We start from the raw sequence: 22,225 nt of genomic DNA, 5'->3' as shown, positions 1-22,225 counted from the left end.
TTAAATTCCTGGGCATTATCATTTCAGAGGATCTGTCCTGGGACAAGTACATTAATGCCATTTCAAAGAAAGCATGGCAGCACCTCCACATTCTTAGAAGTTTGCATAGATTTGGCATGTCACCTAAAACTCTGACAAACTTCAGGATTGACTTCTCTAACTTCCGTTAATGCCCCTCCTCCCCTTCTTAACCCATCCCTGACATATTTAGTTGTTTGGTTTTTTTCTCTCTCTCTGTCCATCACCCTGTCTGTTCTCCATCTCCCTCTGGTGCTCCCCCCCACTCTTTCTTTCTCCCAAGGCCTACTGACCCATGATCCTTTCCCTTCTTCAGCTGTATCACTTTCGCCAATCACCTTTCCAGCTCTTAGCTTCATCCCATCCCCTCCGGTCTTCGCCAATCATTTTGCATTTCCCCCTCCCCCCACTACTTTCAAATCTTTTAGTATCTCTCCTTTCAGCTAGTCCTGACAAAGGGTCTCAGCCCGAAATGTCAACAGTGCTTCATCCTATAGATGCTACCTGGCCTACTGTGTTCCACCAGCATTTTGTGTGTGTTGTTTGAATTTTCCAGCACCTGCAGATTTCCTCGTGATTACCCTTCAACCATCAGGCTACTGAACCAGCACGGACATCTTCACTCACCACAGCACCAAACTGATCATTGATCTCTTTCAAGGACTCTTGAATTCACACTCTCACTTTTACTTATTATTACATTTTTGCTTTTGCACAAATTGCCAGTCATTGTGTGTAGTTTTTCATTGATTCTATTGTACTTCTTTGTCTTGCTGTAACTGCCTGCAAGAAAATGAATTTCAGGGTGGCATAAACCTACTTTGATAATAAATTTACTCTAACCTGTTGAATTTAGTCAAGAAGAACAAGGAAGTGTATGTAAGGTTTAGGAGACTAAAATCAAACAGAGCCCTTGAAGATTATAAAGAAGTCAGAAAATAACTCAAGAAGGGAATTGGGAATGCCAGGAGTGACAGTGAACAGTCCTTGGCAAATAGGATGAAAGAAACTCAATGCATTCTATAAATTATATTAAGAGTAAGAGAATAACTAGGGAATGGTCAGAACCATTCAAGCAAAAAGGAAAGAACATATGCTTGGTGGCAGAAGATGTGGATGATAATCTAAATGAGTAGTTTGCATCAGAATTTACCAAAGAGAAGGATGTGGAGGACAGGGAAATCAGTTCTAATTTGCGAGGGCAAAGAGATAGTGTTGGTCCCTTAAACAATAGTAAGGTTGATAAATCTCCAGCACCTGATGGGATATATCCCAGATTACTGAGAGAAGCAAGTGATGAGATTGCTGGGGCCTTGACCAATATCTTCATGTTCTTTCTAGCCACAGGTGAGGTCCCATAGAATTGGTGAATAGCTAAAGCTGAATTTTTATTCAAGAAGGGAAATAGGGATAATCCTCGAAACTATAGACAGTTGTGGCTCATGTCTGTGGTAGGGAAGTTGCTGAAGATGATTTTAGGGAAAAGGTTTATCCGCAGGAACCCATATTGTTGTTTGTGATATATATATAAATATAAATTTAAATAGGTCAGGAATTAAATTGCAGACGAAACAATGACAAGTGATGTAGACGACAGCCAATGGATACAGTTGGATATAGATCAGATGCAGAAAGGGGTGGGGAATGACAGATGGAGCTTAACCTGGCCAAATGTGAAGTGTTACCCTTTGGCAGATCAAATGTAAAGATACAGTACACTGTTAAGGACAAGACCCTTGACAGTGTTGATGAGCAGAGGGATCTTGCAGTCCAAGTTTATTACTCTCTGAAAGTGGCTGCATAAGTTGATAGGGTGGTTAAGAAGGCAAAAGGCATGTTTGCCTTTATTAGTCAAGACAGTAAGTTCAGAATTGGGAAGTTATGTAGCAGATTTATGAAACTAGTTAGGCCGCATCTGGAGAATTGCATTCAGCTCATTATAGGAAGAATAACAAGGCTTTGCAGAAGATGCAGAACAGATTCATCAGCATGCTGCCTGGACTAGAGGGTACATATGTACTATAAAGAGAGGATAGGCAATTTTGGTTATTTTCTCTAAAACAATGGAGGCTGAGGGGAGATTTGATAGAGGATTATAAGATTTTGTGAAGTATAGATGTAGTAGACAGCCAGTACCTTTTTCCTAAGGTTGAAATGTGTAATTACCTGGGGCATGCTTTTAAGATGAAAGGGGTGAATTTAAAGGAGAGGTGCAGTGCAAGTGTTTTACACAGAGAGTGGTGGCTGTTCAGAATGCGCTACCTGGGTGGTGATGGAGGCAACCACAACAGAGGCATTCAAGAGGCTTTTAGATACGTACATGGAAATGCAGGACATGGAAGGACATGATACTGTGTAGTCAGAAGGGATTAGTTTAGCTTGGCATTTGAGTACCGATTTTATTAATTCAACACAACATTATGGATTGAAGGGTCTGTCTGTGCTGAACTGTTTTATGTTCTATGTTGTTCTGTGAAAATTGTGGCAGTGAAGAGAGAGTGTTTATCTATAGAACAATATTGATCAATATTAGATGAAATTTAATCCTGAAAGATATGAGGTAATTTCTAATAATGCTAAGATATATACAACGAAGTACTGAGAAATTTTGGTATACTTGTCCAAAGATCACTGTAGGGACCAGCATGAGTAGATCAGGCAGTTAACAAGGCATACAAGTGCCATTAACCAGTAGATAAAATATAAGAGCAAGGAGGTTTGGCACAGCCACACAAAACATTGGTTAGGTCACAGCTGAAATATCATGTACAGTTCTTGTCACCACATTATAGAAAGAAGTTGTTTCCTCGGTAGTGAGTGTAGAGGTGTTGCCAAGAATGGAGCATTTTAACTATGGGAGGAAACTGTTCAGGCTAGAGCTTGATTGAAAGATACAAAATTATGAGGGAAGTGGGATAGATAGTGAGAAAATCTTCTCCTTAGCAACTGTGTCTATAGTGGGAAGAGATCAGTTTAAGGTAAGATGTTGTAGATTTAAAAGAGATTTAAGAAAGGTTTTTTTTCACTAAGAGAGGGTTAGAAATCTGGAACATACTGCCAGAAGGGTGATGGAGGCAGGTAATCTCACAGCATTTAAGAAGCATCTAGATAAGCACATGTAATGTTATGCCACTCAAGGTCAAAAGCTGAAATCGGAAAATAAAGCTAGAATTGATAGGTTCTTGATGGCTGGCACTAACATGATGGGCTGAAAGGTCTGTTTCTGTGTTGTAAGACTTTGTAACTCCTTGCCTTTATGTTATATAGCTTTTTGACTGATGAAATTTATGACTTTTTAACAGTTTTGGTTTTCGTTTCCATCCAGCCTATTTGGAAACTGGAATATAGTTAACTTTAAATCAAGCTCAGAATTGTCCCATGAGAACCTCATTTAAGTTTATTTATAAAGTTTCCCTCCTCTTTGAAATATGCATTTTTTTTAACCTTTTAACCCTATTGACATCCTGCTACTTTTTACTAGTGAGTAGGAGGGGTTAATAACTGGATTTTGCCAATTGACACATAAATGGTGTCTGCAGCAATGGTCAAGGAAAACTGTTCAAGTCTTGTCTATTGCACTGTTACATGACAGAAGATTTCATATTAGATGCTTACAAACAGAAGACCAAGAATCCAATGCCTTTAATTCAACAAAATTAAAGGAAAATGTCTTTATTGCAGTTATTCCTGAAGGGCTGTCAGAATTTGGTACGTACTTCAATGAAACATTTATTATTCTAATGGTTGAAAGAGGGAAGCCATAAACTTACTGGTAAATTAAGAGCAGCAGGAGCACTGCTGCAGTGAAACCCTGCAACCCCCACCTCCCTGGCTGAGCTCCCCTCTGGGTGTTTGGCCAGAAATCTTACAGGCTAATTGCTAAGGAATCTCTTTTGGAAAGGGCCAGACCTTCAAAGTAAATCCTGTCGTTTTTTTTTATAAAAGAGTTGTGGTCAAAAGCTGCTTCAGTCAAGGCTGCTGCAGAAAGAGTAAAGGAACAAGAGAACAGAGAAAACTAAAGAAGACTAGACATTTTGTTTAAAAGGAACAGAATTCAGCATCTTTGTTCTTTTTAAAAACTGTAACAGGAAGTTTTCTTTTCTAGTTTACAGCCTGATGGATCTCCCTGCTAGAACCTCGAAAATATTACTCAGTCTGATACTATTCAGACTACAAGGTAAGAGTCAATTTATTGAAATAAGAACTTTCATGGCTCTGCCGTATGTTACGGCAGTTGTTGCCAGTCAGAAACAGAGCTTCCTTTGTTACCTATTTGAAAAGGACACAGATAATCAAAGTCCATTGTGGAAAATATATCAAGGAGTGTTTCAGCCTTTTACCCACAATAGTTAAAATCATACTGCTTGTTTTTACTAAGGAGTCGATACAGCTGATTTATACTTCAAAATGGTTCTAAACGTGATTTATGGCTTTTTCTTAAATTTTGTCTGGATTTCAGAATAAACCTGCTTTTTGGAGGCCCTGTATAAGGACTTCACCAAACAATTCTACAGATCAGTCAATCTAACTTGTATTTATAGCAGAAGTTAGTCTGATACTTCTCTGGTTGCTATTTTTTATATAATTTAATTCTCAATTAGAACCTCAGTATGAACACATTTGGCATCTAACTTAACCAAAGGCATGTAAGTTCATGTATATATTTTTCAGGTTTGGAGAATATCTTGATGACTATGTAAAAAAAATCATGTTTTGCAGAATTTTAAATCTGTGATTTGCATTTGGTGAATTTATTGATATGCTGCACAGAATGATGTCTTTGCCAGGTTTCAGCCTAATTGCATAATGATTTTGTAACCCATTTAAAAATTGTAATGTTAAACAGTACAGGAATGTCTATTCTACTTGTAAAGCTCCCACCCAAGCCAAATCGTCTATATAGCTCTCTGTATGCAAAGCTGTTTGTCCCCTGAAGCTGCATTCCAATGTAATTTTAATAAGGTACAGTACAGAACCTTAAATGCAGTTGTAATGGAGAGCCATTTAGTAGCCTGACCAGTTATTGAAATTTTGTCCCGTTGTCAAGTTTCTTTCAAGTAGTTGAATGGTTATCACACAGGATAAAGTAATTTATATAAGAACAGACTTAACTTTTCATAATTCTTTTTAAAAAGTATGACAAAAATGTTTGCATAAAATACAGAAGTACCCTCAAAAATATCACACAAACTGCAATGCAGTTAAAAATGGTGGTTCAATCATCTTGATAAATGTTTGGTTGCACTTATTTGTAATCCCCATTGCTGACTTTCTAATGATAGTAAGATTTAGGAAAGTCATGTTAGTGGTATAACATCTGTTGGTTTAAATGAGATCCCATCTTTAGGGATCATCTATTTGTTATGATTGGACAGTATTGACTATGTTTTGAGGACTGGTAGGAGAAGTAGACCCAGTGTCTGTAAATTAAACTGTCTAAATAGCAGAGTCGTAAATTTTTACTTCATCTTCACATCCCATTATGAGTTCACACTACAGTCTCCAATTAAGCACTGCTATTAAAACTTGGCAGGCTGGTATCTTCTCTGATCCACCATTCATGTTCTATTTGGATAGGGGATGGTGGAGTGGGTAAGGCTTGCATGCAGAGAGATGAAATTAGACAAATCACTATTTGTACCATACATGATTTTATGTTAATATTAGAGATGGACTGAGACTGTGAACCGGTAGGCCAGTAGTTGTCTGCAAGATTACCAGAAGCTACAAGAATCTTACCAGATTTACTATATACCAGAGAATCAGAATCAGAATCAGAATCAGGTTTTTTATCACCAGTACGTGTTGTGAAATTTGTTAACTTAGCAGCAGCAGTTCAATGCAATACTTAATATAGAAGAATAAAATAAATAAATTACAGTATATGACTATTGAATAGATTTAAAATTGTGTAAAAACAGAAATAATATATATTTAAAAAATGAGGTAGTGTTAATGGATTCAATGCCTATTTAGGAATCAGATGTCAGAGGGGAGGAAGCTGTTCCTGAATCACTGCATGTGTGCCTTCAGGCTTCTGTACCTCCTACCTGATGGTAACAGTGAGAAAAGGGCATGCCCTGTGTTCTGGGGGTCCTTAACATTGGATGCTGCCTGTCTGAGACACCACTCCTTGAAGATGTCCTGGGTACTTTGTAGGCTACTAACCAAGATGGAGCCGACTAAATCTATGACCCTCTGAAGCTTCTTTCGGTCCTGTGCAGTAGCCTGCACCCACCCCACCCATACCAAACAGTGATGCAGCCTGTCAGAATGCTCTCCACAATACATCTATGGACGTTTTTGAGTGTTTTTGTTGACATACCAAATGTCTACAAACTCTTAATGAAGTATGGTGCTGGAATAACCATCAATTTTAATGCATAGCTTTGAGAAAAAAAACTGGAAGTTTATCAATGAACCTGTTAAACAAGAAACCTTCAGGAATGGGCAAAACAATTCTCCACTTGAACAATATGATAATGATGAGCTGCAAAATGACCTTCCCAGTGATCATGGTTTCAGCTCTGTAAGTATAAAGATAGAATGTAAAGTACGTTATCAAACAAGTACATTGAAATCTGCTGAAAGATTCTTACAAAAATAATTGACTACATGTCAAACATACGATAGCTGTCACAAAACAGAAATCTGTCTGATGATAATTAAAGCCAGGTTCAGATGACTGCACAATGAAACCTCCAGTTTATACTTTGTACTGTGTGGATTTACTGACTTCTCTGGCGAAAGGAGAGCGTCCTTCTGTTGTTAGTTATGCAGTATAATCTGACAATAACCAAATGAATGAAAACAAGACCTCAAACAAATTGCATATAACAATATATTTCAGCAGAGCATCTCATTAAGCTTATGGTTCTTTTATAGTTACGTCTGGAAAGACTAGGAAGGTTTCAGTGATTTTTTTTTTACAGATTGAATTTCAAATTCAAGAGTTAACACAAGGCAGAAACTTTTGTTCTTCTGATGGCTTGAAAGATAAACCAATCACAATATAGTTAAAATCCTGCTTGATGAAAATACAGGAGTTGTTTAAGTTGGCAGTAGATGTCTCTGTTGTAAATTTCTGGCTGAGAGCCAGTATGATGTATTATGCCAATCTGATTCCCTACACAAGATTTCTGTCTTCAGTCCCTGCAAGCCTTAGCAGCAGGGTGAAATCCAGTAGTATGGTCCAGATGGCAGTTGGGCCACAGGCAACACAGTGGAGAAGACCTCTTCACAAAGGCCCCACTGACAAGAAAAGGCAAGCATGGAACCTTGACTTATGATAAACTATCAGTGAGCTTAAGTTTTCACTCTTTTCAGTTAAATAGGTCAAAGCTGGGCATAGCAATCCAGGTGTGCCCTTACCAAAACCCTGTACAACCATAACAAATCTCATTAATCTTAAACTGCCTTCTTATTTTCTTGTTGAACCTATCTGCTAACAATTCATCTTAACTTCACTCGTTTCTGTTCTCTCTCCATTTAGCTAATACTACACGTTTTGATTTTTCTCATTAAAATACATAACCTCACTTCATCCTACATTAAACTCCATTTGCCAGGTTTCAGTCCAGCCTCTGTCCATCCATGTTCACTTGCAGATTCATAATGTCCTCATTACAACATGTGAAGAACACATTTATTCCACTGCTCTGTGTGACAGACTATTTTCAATCCATTCTAACATCATGATTCCAATAAATTGAGCTCTTATGTTACGCATCAACCTCTTAAGTGGCACCTTTTCAAATGCCTTTTAGAAATTTAAATCTGCTACATCTACAGCTCCCCCATCAGCGCTCCTTGTCACATTCTCAAAGTATTCAAGCAAATTTGTCAAACGATCTATCTTTCACAAAACCATTATTGACAAGGTTTGATTAAATACAACCAACCAAATGGTTAGTTACTTCCTCTTTGATTACTGACTCCAGAATTTTGCCAAAAAATGCTTAAATGACCTCAAGTTCCCTGCCTTCCATCTTTCTTTTTAATCAAGGGACTTGGTTTTCTGATTTTCCAATCTCCTGGTACCCTTTGAAATTTAGTGGGTTATGAAAAATCTCAACCATGGGTCCACTGTCTATGTGACCAGCTCCTTTAAAACCCATGGCCAGCAGATTGGAGAAGTAGTAACTGTAACTATGGGTGATTAGTCAATATCAATTGTTAGAAAAATATTAGAATCTATTAAAAATAAAGTAATAACAACACATTAGGAAGATTGTAATTTATTTTTTATTTATTGAGATACAGCACGGAACAGGCCCTTCTGGCCCTTTGAGCCCTACCACCCAGCAACCCACAATTTTATCCTTGTCTAACCAAGGGACAATTTACAATAACCAATTAACGTGCTAACTGGTATGTCTTTGGACTGTGGGAGGAAATCAGAGCACCCAGAGGAAACCCAACACAGTTATGGCAAGAATGTACAAAGTCCTTACAGACAGTAGCGGGAATTGAACCCAGGTCTCTAGTACTGTAAAATGTAGTGCTAAACACAAGCTACTGTAGAGTCAGCATGGCTTTAAGAAATGGAAATCTTGTCTGACATTTGAACTTTTGAGGATTTCTCAACCAGAGTGGATAGGGGAGAATTGGTAGATGTACATAGAAAACCTACAACACAATGTGTTGTATTTGGACTTCTCGAAGGCACTTGACAATGTGCCTCACAAAGGTAAAATCACATCCAAGAGCCCTCACTGTTGGAGGCAGCATATTGGCATGGTTAGATTTTTGGCTAACAGGGAAGGATAAAGCAGTTATTTTAAAGTTGTCTTTGTCTCCAGAACTACATCTGTATAACAATAACTTATGAAGAAATTTAATGGATACCCAAAAAAAGAGGCAGAATGACAAGTTGTGAGAGAGCAAGTATATAGAGATGTTGATTGATTAGGTAAGTGGGCAAAATGTAAAGCATTTCGTTTTGGAAGGAAGAGCAGAACAGGACATTATTTAAATAGAAAAAAATACAGGAAGTCACAACATAATAATATTTAGGTATATGAAACAGAAAAAGATAGTACACAAGTGCAGAGGGTAATAGGGAATGCTGATAGAACGTTATCCTTTATTTCAAGGAGTTGGAGCATAAATGTAGGGAAGTCTTATTGTTACAGTACAAGGCCCTCTTGAGACTTCATCTAGCACCTGTTTTGGTCCTCCTGTTTAAGAAAAGGTATTATTTTATTGGAGGGGTTCCCTGAAGATTAACAAGGGTAATCCCAGAAATGGTCTGTTAAACTAGGGAACATTAAACAATTTGGAACTTTGCACATTATAATTTACAAGAGTAAGAGGTGATCTTATTGAAATATATGAGATTCTTAGCATGCAAGTAAGTGTTAAGAGAATATTTGCTCTTATATAGAGTAGTCCAGAAGCAGAAGGGACAGTCATTTGCAACTCGTATGAGGAAGAATTTCTTCTGTAAGAGGGTTATAAGTCTTTGACATTCCTTCCAAAGAACAGTGGGTTCAAACTTGGATATATTTAAGGCTGAGAACAGATTTCTAATCCACAAGGGAAAGCTCAGAGAAATGATTCGTAGATCTCTCTGTTTAGAGAGGTATGGATTGTTGTTCATATACATGACCTCATATGAAAATATGTATAGCTTAATGAATATTTGCAGAAGGAATATTGGCCGGTGCTGCTAATGCTTGAAATTGTATGGATTTCAAGATTCCAGGAATAGTGTGCATTATGTCTACTGTATTTGTTTGAGCAGTGTAGGATTACTTGGCCATTGGGAAGTCCTAGTAAAGATGGTCATTGTCATAGTAAAGATCGGATGTCATTTCACCATCAAAGTGTAACTTTGGATCACGTGGGCCTGGAGAACAAAGAAATATTTATTTTGTATATAAAATTAACTTGCACCTTTTCTGCCTATTGGTTATTTCCTTTCCCTTGTATCTGAATGTCTAATTCTAATGTTTAACATATACATTTCAGTGTTAGTAAATGAGTATTAAATTAATAAAAATCCACAATGGATATATAGTCAGTTGAAGAAGTGATATTTTTAGGCAATTTCCTTTTTTAAATTTTTGCTGCTTTTACCTAAGACAGAAATCAAGTACCAACATTTATTTTCTTAATTTTTATCAATCTTTCCTCTTGTAGACATTCTGATTATTGTTGATTATTGTATTGCAATAAAATATTTACATTAAATAGTTTTCATATACCAAAATAATATATTAATAGTGATTTCAACCCTTGCTAAACTGGCAGGAACTCTACACCTAAAATATTACTTGATTTTAGCCACTTTAGTTGAAACATAGATAAATTGATATTTAAATTAATATTTGAGAACAAAATAATCAAGCTATATTATATATTAGCCACAGGGCTGTGATGAATAAATATTTGTCTATTCCAATCCACATTCTAGGAATCCATCATAAACATGAAATTACACAAAACTCAGTTGCCCAAATTTTAATTTGCTAAGTTTAGTTCCGCCATCACCACTAAGCTCACAGAATTCAGTGGTTGTACTTAAGTATAATATCCCTTGTTTACTTACTCCTCCTGTATTTCAAATATTGTTAACCCAGATTTATGAAGGAAAAGAAACCATTCTTCTATTAGGGTTGGGAGTGATTACAAAATATCACTGTGTATATTTGGACATCTTGAGAGGGTCAGTGGATTAATCTATAATGTCTCCTTTACAACTCACAACAACAACAATGAAAACTAGAAACAAAAAAAAATGCAGATATATAATTTCTGTTAGCTATTATGTGCAAAGGTAGTACAGGTGTCCTCAGCTTTACGAATGTTCACTTTCTGCCATTTCGCTTTTACAAAAGACCTATATTAGTAACCTGTTCTCGCATTGCAAAAAGGATTTTCGCTTTTACGAAAATTTTTCCCATATAAATTAATGATACTTTGCTTTACGCCATTTTGGCTTAAGAAAGGTTTCATAGGAACGCTCAACCTTTGTAAAGGGAAGGACACCAGTACAGGAAAGAAAAGAGGCACTGTATATTTGAAGATGGAGTAGTGAACCATGATGTCCAAGAGGGAACAATCTCTTCAGTCCCTGCAGTGGTATCAGTACGGCCTCTGACTTGCTTTTTTAAACAGAAAGGCATCCAACATATCATTATCTAATCTAAGTACAGTCCATGGAGATTCATGCACCAATGGTCCAGCAGTCTGGGGATTACCATGATATTTCCAGCCTTTGGATATCTAACAACTCTCCCCTATTTTGAACTGGCATCATCATTTGTGTTTAGTTACTTGCGGCAAAGAATACCTAATTCAGATATGACTGATGATGTCTTCTTGCAACTCTACCACTCCTGGGCAGAACTGTGCAACAACATCCATAGTGTTCAAAGTTGAGGACATTGATCAGTACAATTAGATATTTAAATTGAGCATTAGATCTGGTGACTCACTGCAATATTTAGCAGCCAGATGAGTACCTTATATCATTTACTTCACAACGGCTTATCAAATCACAATCCACTGAAATAGTTGGAGGAATTGATGCACGGTAGTTGAGATGCGAGGGATATTATACAGTCCAATGTTTCATCTGGAGATGGCTTACTTCTTGCACTAAATGTCCTGCTATCTTCACTTCATGTCCAACCTTCTTCTACTAGAATTGAGGCACAGCACTTACGTCCCTTTTAATCACCAAACAGTATTTATCATGAATTCTGCAGAAGACTATGTCTGGCAAAAGTATTCAGTTGGCTATGAAAGTATAGTCACAAAGTCTGATCCAGTTTCTGGATTTTCAGCTGTAATCCATGATTTATTAAAATTTTATTTGTTGCAAATGAAACTGCCAGTAATCCCTGAAAAGTGCTTGTCCTTTGCAGTCTGAGGGTTGAATTGTTGAGTAAGTCTAAGTTTGAATGCATTTATCTGTCAGCTATTTAGATTTCTTGTCTGCTGGAGATAATTTATTACAATTTTTAGATGCAGTTTAAGTAATACTTTGGATTTGGCAATGGATTATTAAAATATCAAAAAGATAGGAATGTCTTGCAATCTAATTTTAATTTCTGGCATTTTCACAGAAGTCTGGAATGCAGAGTGTTTTGCAATGCATTTTGTCATCATGTCTCAGTTTTAGACGATGCATGCTCAACCTGTTCATACTGTTCTTTTAACATTGAACATTTAAAGATCAAGGATTCACTTGCCGAAGCTGTTAGCAATTTAGATGACTGATTTGTTTTCACATCTTTAAGATTAAAGACTATATTATATGGTCCAGTCTTCTCTAATGACTGACTGGTTTTTAGCAGCTCAGTGGGTAAATGAACCAGATTGGTGAGCTTTAAAGATTGGGAGTTTTAAGAGTTTTACAGGATCACTTGCTGGAAAATATGCATGAATGTCTGTGAGGTTAAATTGGCACAAACTGAATCACTATAGTTCAGCAACACTATGTCATTTTTATCACCTTGCACTAAAATGGACTTTGTATTTTTTTTGTAATAATTGTGTCCTTTGTTGTAAAAACTGTGCAAATTTTATGTTTAATTTATGCTTTTCTTGTGATTATCTGCTTCTTATGGGTCCCTGCACATGGAGGTGTTGAGGGGAATGAGCGGGTTGATTGTTTGGCCAAAAAAGCTCTTTGAAGTTCAACTGTGGATATAGACCTTACACTTTGCAAATCAGAAGCCAAGAGGCTGGTGGGGCTAAGAATTTGGGGATTATAGTAAGACTTGTGGGATAATAAGTATAAGGGAAAACACTTTTACAGAATATATAAAACTGTTGAATTTATGGATCTAGGGGGTAAATCAAGAAGGGAAGGAATTTTATTGACGTGACTTAGAATTGAGCATACTATGCTTAATTATTCCTTGGAAAACATCACTCTAGGGTGTGTAGGTGTTGTCATTGTTATGACATAGTTGAGCACATTCTTTTACAATGTGAACCATATAAGGTTGAAAGAAAGCAAATGCAGGCTGCTTTACTGTCTTTGGGGGTTGATAGTTTTTGTTTTAAAACTACTAAATCATGGAATTGACTTTAATTTAATTCACAATATTATCTTTCATTATTTAAAATCTATAGGGCTCTTTGGGGTAATATAGTTTTCACTTGATAAAAAACTATTTGGGGTTTTATTTCCCAACTCTCTACACCACACTCCAGTCCAGTTGGTGGCAGTAATGCACCTTTAAGTTGGACTGCCAACCGCCATTAAAAGTCTGAAGAGAAAGAATGCCGCTTATGTCATTCTATGTGCCTGTGATGCAGCCATAAATATGTTTGTCATTTTACCTGTGCATGTATGTACTTGTACATATGACAATAAACTCAAGTGTGACTTTGGTTTTAAAAATCAGTTTAGCTCAAATGTGACTTCACTGATCTAAACTGGGTTTGACATTCTCTGAGTGCCACTTGTGTGAAATGTTGTAGTCTGTGCAAATGGAGAAGCATTTTACTGAGAAATGATTATGGGGATAGGGTTAGGTGAGTGGAAGGAATACTCTTTATACATGTCCTTCAAAAAAACAAGTGTTGCAGGACTCCCTTACAAAATAGTAGCACTCTGTGTAGAACTGAGTCATACAAAGCAGACGTTTCCCAGTCTCTGCGATCAACACATTGAAATAATAAACACATGAGATCCTGCAGATGCTGGAAATCGAAGGCAACTCCCACAAAATGCTGAAGGAACTCAGTAGGTTGGGCAGCATCCAAAGAAATGAATAAATGGTCAACCTTTTGAGGCCAGACTCTTCATCAGATAAAATTTCTGTAGCTTTTCATTTTTGGTTGCATGGGATTTGTGCCCATTCTCAAGATGAGCAAGATAGTATCGGACATCATCAATTACATTTTGTGTTCTCCTGATGCAGGTAAACCTCAGTTGAAATGGTCTTATGGTCTAAATATACACTCAAAAAGAAAAATATAGAGCTATTCATCAAAAAATTCTTGCTGACATCTGAACAAGGGAAAGTAATCACTCCTGCACTTTACAGAAGAGGAAGCATTCTGTTCATATATTTTCTTTCCTTCCAGTCACAGTGCAGAGTCCATTCGATAGTTGCTGTTTCGATGGATTGGAGTGGGCTACTCAGCAAAGGGAGTGTGTTTCCCCCCCCGACAAACTGGAAGATTTGTTTTGCAGGTATTTTTCAAACATTCTAAAAACTATTTTAAGACAAATTATTTACACCTTGACAGCAGGTCAAGCAACATCTGTGGAGGCAGAAGGCGCATGTCAACACTTTCAGACAAGCTCTGCCAAGAGGATGAACTGTGTTGATGGAGGAGAACTGACTCAAGATAGAAGTGAAAGTTCGAGTTTAAATTTATTATCAAAATTTTTATATGTCACCATACACAACCCGGAGATTCATTTTCTTTTGACCATACCCAATAAGTTATAATAGAATAATAACCATAATAGAATCAATGAAAGACCTCACCAATTTGGGTGTTCAGCCAGTGTGCAAAAGATAACAAAATGTGCAAATACAAAAAGAAAGAAATAATAATTAATAAATAAAGGAATACATGTCAAGAACATGAGATGAAGACTACTTGAAAGTGAATCCATAGGTTAAAGTGAATCCATCATTTCAATGATGGCCCAAGTGAAATTGAGTGAAGTTATCCTCTTTGGTTCAAGAGCTTGGTTGTTGAGGGGTATTATTTGTCTTAAACCTGGTGGTGTGACTCCTGTGCTTTCTTCCTGATTGCATCAGCCCTAAGAGCCGTAAGACCTGCATAATGGTGGATAGAGATGTGTTCCCAGATGTGATTGGGAAGAGGCTGAACAAAAGGGGAGTGATGGTGACCCGGTATGAAGAAGGAGTTCAATGGGTCAAGAGCAGGCAGAAACAATGGGCTTATCATTGCAGCCCAGTTTATGATCTTAAATAAGAGATAGAAAAGGGCATTATGAAGTTGAGGCACTGTGAGATGTGCAATAGTCTGGGAGATGATGGGATAGTGCTTGTTAATAGAGCTATGGTCAAGAGGAAGAAGTGAGGAGATGTCAGAAAGCTGCCGTCAGGCTTCTGCAAGGTAGAGGTCAGTGCACCAGATTACAGTGATAATACCTTTATTTGTGCATATGATACTGAGGTCAGGATTGAATTGAGGTGAGGCGAGTGAAATTCTGAACGTTTAGAGGGTGTGAGGAGACTGGAAAAGTCAAAACAGTCAATCTTGCCTTAACAATTGGAAATGAAAGATCAAAAGACTTTTTGCCTTCATACTACTTGACAAGGCTGTTCAACATAAATATTAAAACTTATGTAGTGTTGCACAAAGAAGTAGGTCTTTCAACCTAACTGATCTGTGCTCTCGCATACATTCCACACGACCAAAATGTTAGAAGAATGTGGCTTCAAGTCCGGTTCCAGTATGTACGTTAAAACTGATCCAAATCTGCCAGTGTAGTGCTCAGTATTAACAGAAATGCTGACTTAAGGACAAGACATGAAATAAGTGCCCCTTTTACTCTCAGATATACTTAAATTATTACAGAAATGTCTAAGTTGTGGCAGGAAGAGCAGTGATTTAGAAGTCCCACTATGTAGCCCAGCATTTTTATATGTTCTATGATAGAATTTGTCCAAAAGACAATTGCAAAATGCAATCAGCAATGTGTGCAAATTGAACAGATAAATTATAGCACAATCCTTTGTGCTTCTGGAGCATGCAAAAGTGATTTCTTTCGGAATTAATTTATTGTTAGAAAATTGCATGGCTCTTGAATGAAGACTGCATGACAACTTACAGGGCCCTTCCCTATCTGAGCTGATGATGGGTATATCTGTGAATCAAGGCCTAGAATCTTTTAAAATGGTTCTTATGTCTTCCATCTCCAAGCTATCTTCCCTTTCTTGGCCAAGAGACTGACTTCACCAATCACTGTCTTGACTGCTTATCTCAAATCACAAGGTGTCCTGGTCACAAAACCTACCTGAGGGAAAATTTGCTCAAAGAAGCTCCATTCATGAAGTAGAATTGGGAATTAACACCTCCAAGGTTTCTGTCTTGGTAGGAGTTTATGTTTCTTGTTTGACTTTGTACCAAGAGGTTCCCAACCTGGGGTCCACAAACCCTTTGGTTAATAGTAGAGGTCCATAACATAAAAAAGGTTGGAACCCCTGAACTAATGCATCACTTCCATGGGTAATAATGCAAAGGGCACAGATTTATAATTGTAATGAATGAAATATATGGCAGAGAAAATTTCTTCCCCACATTCATAGCAGTAGTTTTAAATCCAAAGTTAGTGCTATAACAAAACAGAAGAATTTCCAGGCTCTGAACAACATTATTTGTCATGCTCTCTGAATTAAGTATTTAATGTTAACTTTTTTTTGGGACCAGAAGTTGCAAAAGGCTTTGTATAAATGCAGGGTTTTCTCCTCTTTATCTAGTCTTCTCATGCTTTCATTTTACTTCAGTTATATTTTAATTCACAACTATTCATGTGCTAACATTCTACTTACTAATCTTCTATTAAGATTTTATTTTGAATAAAATATTATCCCCTATTTATTGCCTCCACTTTTGAACTATCCCATAAATGGAACTATTTCTGCATTTACTATGTCAGATCCATCTATTCTATTCACCCTTAATCTTCTGAGGGCAAACAATACATGAAAAGTAAACCCTCTCCGTATGTACATGACATCTAATCCTAATGGGTATTATAATTAATATATTAAACTCATTTTTCAAATGAATCCGAACTTTTAAACTTCATATTTTGTTATCAAAAAATTAGTTTTTGTTTTTGTATATTACAACCAATATGTACCAGATTCAGACATATACTCAAAGGTCTTGCTAAGATTATGCAAAGATAGAAAGCCAACTGTCTACCATTGCATTCATACACAATATTAATAGTTTTCTAGTATGTTTGAAACTCTCCCTTCACTGATTTAAAACTGGATGCTTTGGTTGAAATCAAATGTAGGTTCATTAAACCCAGCCCGGTGTGGCAGCTATTTAATTTTAACAGAGCTCAATATTTTTGGCATTGGTGATGCATCTTCCTGTGAGGGTGAATGATGGTGATGGAAGTGGGGGGTTGGAGAATGAAAGATAACATTGAGAAACACAGGAAATGCCTCAAGGCTTGCACACGGGTGCAGAAAGAAAGACCAGCAAAAACAGGAAATGTGTCTTGTATGTGCTGTAGCACTGAAGCAATTTGAGTTTGAAAACATGTGTTAAACTGATTTCAGGAAATGGTTATCCTTAACCCTTGAGCTTTAGTGGCATCCTGAAGTGATGTATTTGGGGAGTGACCTTCTGATTGGCTTCTTTGTAAAATCCCATTTTGTAAGATATTATTTAAATGCCTTTGAGGGTTTGGCCATGCAAGGAGTGGGAGGGTGGTAAATTTCAGATGACTTTCTCATGATGCTGCAGGTTGAGACAGGTTATAGAATGTGGTGACAAATGTGAAGCTTCTGTGAGCAAATTATATCTGTTAATGCAGTTGAAATGTTTGTTGTTTTGCACCCTATTTTTCCTGCAACTGAAACACAGTTCATTTTTATCTACATAAATAGTTTGGATGAGGGTGATATTTTTTTCTTGACTCATGGCCCCTATCTGACCCTAGGTGTGAGAGGCAAGTTATATATTTGATACATTGCGAAGTTCTGTATTGCCGTGATTTGTTGCTTCACTGCAGCTGCTATTTCAGTGCATTAAGCACCGTATTTTCTGCTGTTCCACACAAGTCTTTTATCCATTTAGCTAACAAGGAAAAAAGGAATAAAGAAAAAGGGAGACACAGTGGTACAACATGTAGTACAAATTAGACAGCATGGTAACATAGCAGTTAATACATTGCTATTACAGTGCCAGCTGTAAGACTGGGATTCAATTTACACCATTATCTGTAAGGAGTTTGTACATACTCCCGATTTCCTTGTGGATTTCGCCCGGCTGATCCGGTTTCCTCCCACATTCCAAAGGTGTGCACATATGGTTTGGTGAGTTGTGGGTATGTTACTTTGGTACCAGACATACAGTGACACTTGCGGGCTGATCAGCGCAATCTTCACTGATTTGATTTGATGCAAACAATGCATTTCACTGCATGTTTCCATATAAGTGATAAAGAAAGCTAATCTTTGATCTTTATCTTTATTGCTGCTTCACAATCCCCAGCAAACTGGGTTTAGTCCTCAAGTGCTGTTTGTGTGGAGTATCTGTTAGGATAGGACAATGCCTTTGAAGGTGCTGAATTGACTCATGTCCCTTATCTGGCCCCATGAGTGAGTGACAAGTTATATATCTGTTGCATTGCAAATGTTATCTCGTTCAGATGTATCTGGCTTTGGTTTGAATGATAATTACACTTAATTTGATTTGAGTCTTCATGGTCACAGAAGGCACAGGATAGTGGTGGAGGGGTGTTCCTCTGACTGGAGGTCTGTGACCAGTGGTGTTCCATAAGGATTAGTAATGTGGCCTCAGTTTATGAAACATATTAAATGTTTTGAACAAAAATGTAGGTGTGCTGACTAATAAGTTTGCAGACAGAGTGGAGTTGCAGATAGTGAGGAAAGCTGTCAAAGGATTCAGTAGCTGGAACTAAGGGCAAAGAAATGAAGATGGAAATAGATGGAGTTTAATCTCGACCTATGTGAGATGATGCCCTTTGGGAGGTCAAATATAAGTAAACGGTCAAATATACAGTAAAAGGTAGGACATTTAAGAGCTTTGAAGTATATAAGAATTTCAGGGAGCAAGTCCATAACTTCCTCAAGTAGATAGGTTGGTAAATAGAGCTATATGACATACACCACAGGCCTTTTTTGATTCAGGTGCTGAGTCTAAATGCCACGAAATCATGGGGCCCATGTATAAAATTTTAGTTAGGCCTCACTTGGAGAATTGCATCCAGTTCTGGTTGCTGCATTACAGGGATATGTTGTGGTTTTGGAGAGAGTGCAGAAGAGGTTCACCAGGATGTTGCCCAGATAATGGAGCATTACGTATAATGATTACTTGGATTGTTCTCTCCAGAGTGTTGGGGGCTGAGGGGTGACCTGATAGAAGTATTTAAAATTATAGGCGGCATTAATTCTTTCTCCTGGGGTAGAAATGTCAAATGCTAGTAGACATAGCTTTAAGATGAAAGGGGTAATGTTTAAAGGAGACTTATGAGGTAAGTATTTTTTAAGCACAGTGAATTTACTGCCATGAAGCAGATATGAGTGTAGTGTTCAAGAGGTATTCAGACAGGGATATGAAAAGGCAAGAACTGGAGAGATATAACGTAAGGGCAGATGGGACTAGTTTCGACTAGAATCATTGCCAAGATACCATGGACCAAACGATCTGCTCCTGTGCTGTACTGTTTTTTCTTCTATGAATGAGTACGGCTCCAAAGGTAATTAAGAATCTCAACACCATTCAGGATAAAACTACCTGTGGGATTGGTGTCCCATCCAAGCTAAATATTTACTCCTTCCATCACTGGCACAACTGTATGCCATCTGTAAAAGGCACTACTGTCATTCACTAGACTACCTTGATCTCACCTCCCACCTCAAAATTTCTAGCTACAAGCAAGACAAGGATGACAAGACATAGAGTAATAGAAAACTACAGCACAGAAACTGGCCCCTCGAGTCTGTGCTGAAGCCATTTAAACTGCCAGTTTCCATTGACTTGCATCCAGACCATAGCCTTCCATACTCCTGCCATCCATGTAGCTATCTAAACTTCTCTTAAACATTGCAATCAAAATTGCATCCACAACTTGTGTTGGCAGTTCACTCCACACTCTCACAACCCTCTGAGTAAAGAAGTATCCCCTCATGTTTCCCTTAAAAATTTCACCTTTCACCCTTATCCCATAACCTCACCCAACCTTAGTAGAAAAAGCCTTCAAATCTCCCCTCAATTTTCTACATTCTTAGGGAATATTGTTCTAACCTATTCAATCTTTCTTTATAACTTAGATCCTCCAGTTCTGGCAACATCCTTGTAAATTTTCTCTGTACTCTTTCAATCTTACTTACATCTTTCTTATAGGTATATGACCAAAACTGCACATTAGGCCTCACCAGTCTTATACAACTTCAACATAACATCCCACCTCCTGTACTAAATACTTTGATTTATGAAGGCCACTGTGCCAAAATCTTTCTTTATGATCCTATCTAACTGTGACGCTATTTCTAAAGAATCATGGACCTGTATTCTCAGATCCCTTTGTTCAACCACACTCTTCAGTGCCCAACTGTCACTATGTAAGACCTACACTGGTTGGTCCTCCCAAAGTGCAACACCTCACACTTGCCTACACTGAATTCCATCTGTCATTTTTCTAGCTGGTCCAGATCCCACTGCAAGCTTTTATAGTCTTACCCACTGTCTGCGAAACTGCTAATCTTGGTGTCATGCACAAATTTGCTGATCCAATTAACCACATTAACATCCAGATCATTGATATAGATGACAAACTGCAATGGACCCAACACTGATCCCTGCAGCACTCCACTACTTACAGGCCTCCTGTCAGAGAGGCAACCATTTACTACCACTCTCTGGCTTCTCCTGCAAAGCCAATGTCTAATCTAATTTACTACCTCATCCTGAATGCCAAGAGTCTGAACTTTTTTAACTGCCTCAAAAAAGTCCTTGTCAATGCCTTGCTAAAGTCCATATAGCCAACTTCCACTGGCTTGCCTTCATCAACTTTCCTAGTAACATCCTCGAAAAACTCTATAATGTGGGTTAGATATGACCTACCACACACAAAGCCATGTAAACTATCCCTGATCAGTCCCTGTTTATCCAAAAACTCATATATTCAAAGTCCAATCCCTTAGAATATCTTCCATTAACTTTTCCACAACTGATGTCAGGCTCACAGACCTATAATTTCCTGGTTTATTCTTAGAACCTTCCTTAAACAGCGGAACAACATTGTCTATTCTCCAATCCTCCAGTACCTCACCTGTCACCAAGGATGATTTAGAAATGTCTGCTAGGGCCCCTGGAATCTCTGCACTTGCCTCCCACAGGGTCCAAAGAAATAACTTGTCAGGCCCTGGGGATTTGTCCACCCTAATTTGCCTCAAGACAGAAAACACCTCCTCCTCTGTAAGCTTTATAGGGTCCATGACCTCACTGCTGCTTCTGTAGTCTCTGTGTCCATCTTCCAAGTAAATACAGAGCAAAAAATCCATTTAAGATCTCCCCTTTCTCTTTTGGGTCCATGCATACATTACCATTCTGACCTTCTATAGGACCAGTTTTGTTCCTTGCAAACATATCTGTAGGAGCCCTGAGGATTCTCCTTCACTTTGTCTGCTAGAGCAACCTCATAAGTTCCTTTAGCTCTCCGACCCCACCCCCCCAATTTGTGTTCCCTTGCATTTCCTATACTCCTCAAATACCTCATTTGCTCCTACCTGCCTATGCCTGCTATGCACCTCCTTTATTTTTTCTTAACCAGGACCTCAATATCTCTCAAAACCCAAAGTTCCCTAAAGCTGTTATGCTTGCCTTTTATTCTGTCAGGCGCAAGCTTTGTACTCTCTAAAATGCCATGTTTGAAGGCCTCTCACTTACCAAGTATACCTTTGCCAGAAAACAGCCTGTCCTGATCTACGCTTGTCAGATATTTTCTGATGTCATTAATGTTGGCCTTTCTTCAATTTAGAATCTCAACCCCAGGACCAGACTCATCCTTTTTTCCATAATTATCTTGAAATTTATGATCACTAGATACAACATGTTCCCCTACACAAACTTCTGTCACTAGCCCTCTCTCATTCACACTCTCTTGTATTAATTAAGGAAACTTTCCTGAACACATTTGACAAATTCTATCCCATCTAGTCCTTTTACAGTATAGGATTGCCAGTCAATATGTCACAACAGTCTGCAATCTCTCTACAAAGAGAGATTGTTCCTTTAAATCCCACGGACTGTTGTGTGGTCTATAGTATAGCCCCATTAACATGGTCATACCATTCTTATTCCTCAGTTCCACCCATAAAGTCTCACCAGACAAGTTCACCAGTCTGCCCTAATTGAGCACTGCTGTGAAATTTTCCCTGACACGTAACACCACCCCTCCCCTTTTAATCCCTCCCACTCTATCACAACAATGGAAACCCAGAATATTGAGCTGCCGTCCAGCCCCTCCAACAACCAAGCCTCACTGGTGGCT

The 22,225-nt window shown here is 37.9% G+C and overlaps 1 protein-coding gene across 2 annotated transcripts in view; it reads left to right on the top strand.

Annotated features, from left to right (window-relative positions):
* The first annotated feature begins 3,556 nt into the window (after nt 1-3,556).
* fbln1 (fibulin 1) overlaps nt 3,557-22,225 on the top strand; it is a 111,953-nt gene continuing 93,284 nt past the window's right edge. The window contains exons 1-3 of one of the 2 annotated variants that reach the window (XM_059978016.1): nt 3,557-3,726; nt 4,124-4,195; nt 14,068-14,176. In XM_059978016.1, coding sequence (XP_059833999.1) covers nt 4,135-4,195; nt 14,068-14,176 — 170 coding nt within the window. In that variant the 5' untranslated portion in view covers nt 3,557-3,726; nt 4,124-4,134. Of the gene's footprint in view, nt 3,727-3,955; nt 4,196-14,067; nt 14,177-22,225 lie in introns of those variants that run through there. The other variant, XM_059978017.1, reaches the window with a different exon arrangement.

Source organism: Hypanus sabinus, chromosome 8, assembly GCF_030144855.1.
Source record: "Hypanus sabinus isolate sHypSab1 chromosome 8, sHypSab1.hap1, whole genome shotgun sequence".
NCBI classification, from domain to species: domain Eukaryota; kingdom Metazoa; phylum Chordata; class Chondrichthyes; order Myliobatiformes; family Dasyatidae; genus Hypanus; species Hypanus sabinus.
The sequence above is the reverse complement of the archived record's forward strand: the minus strand, read 5'-3'. Positions and strand labels throughout refer to the sequence as shown.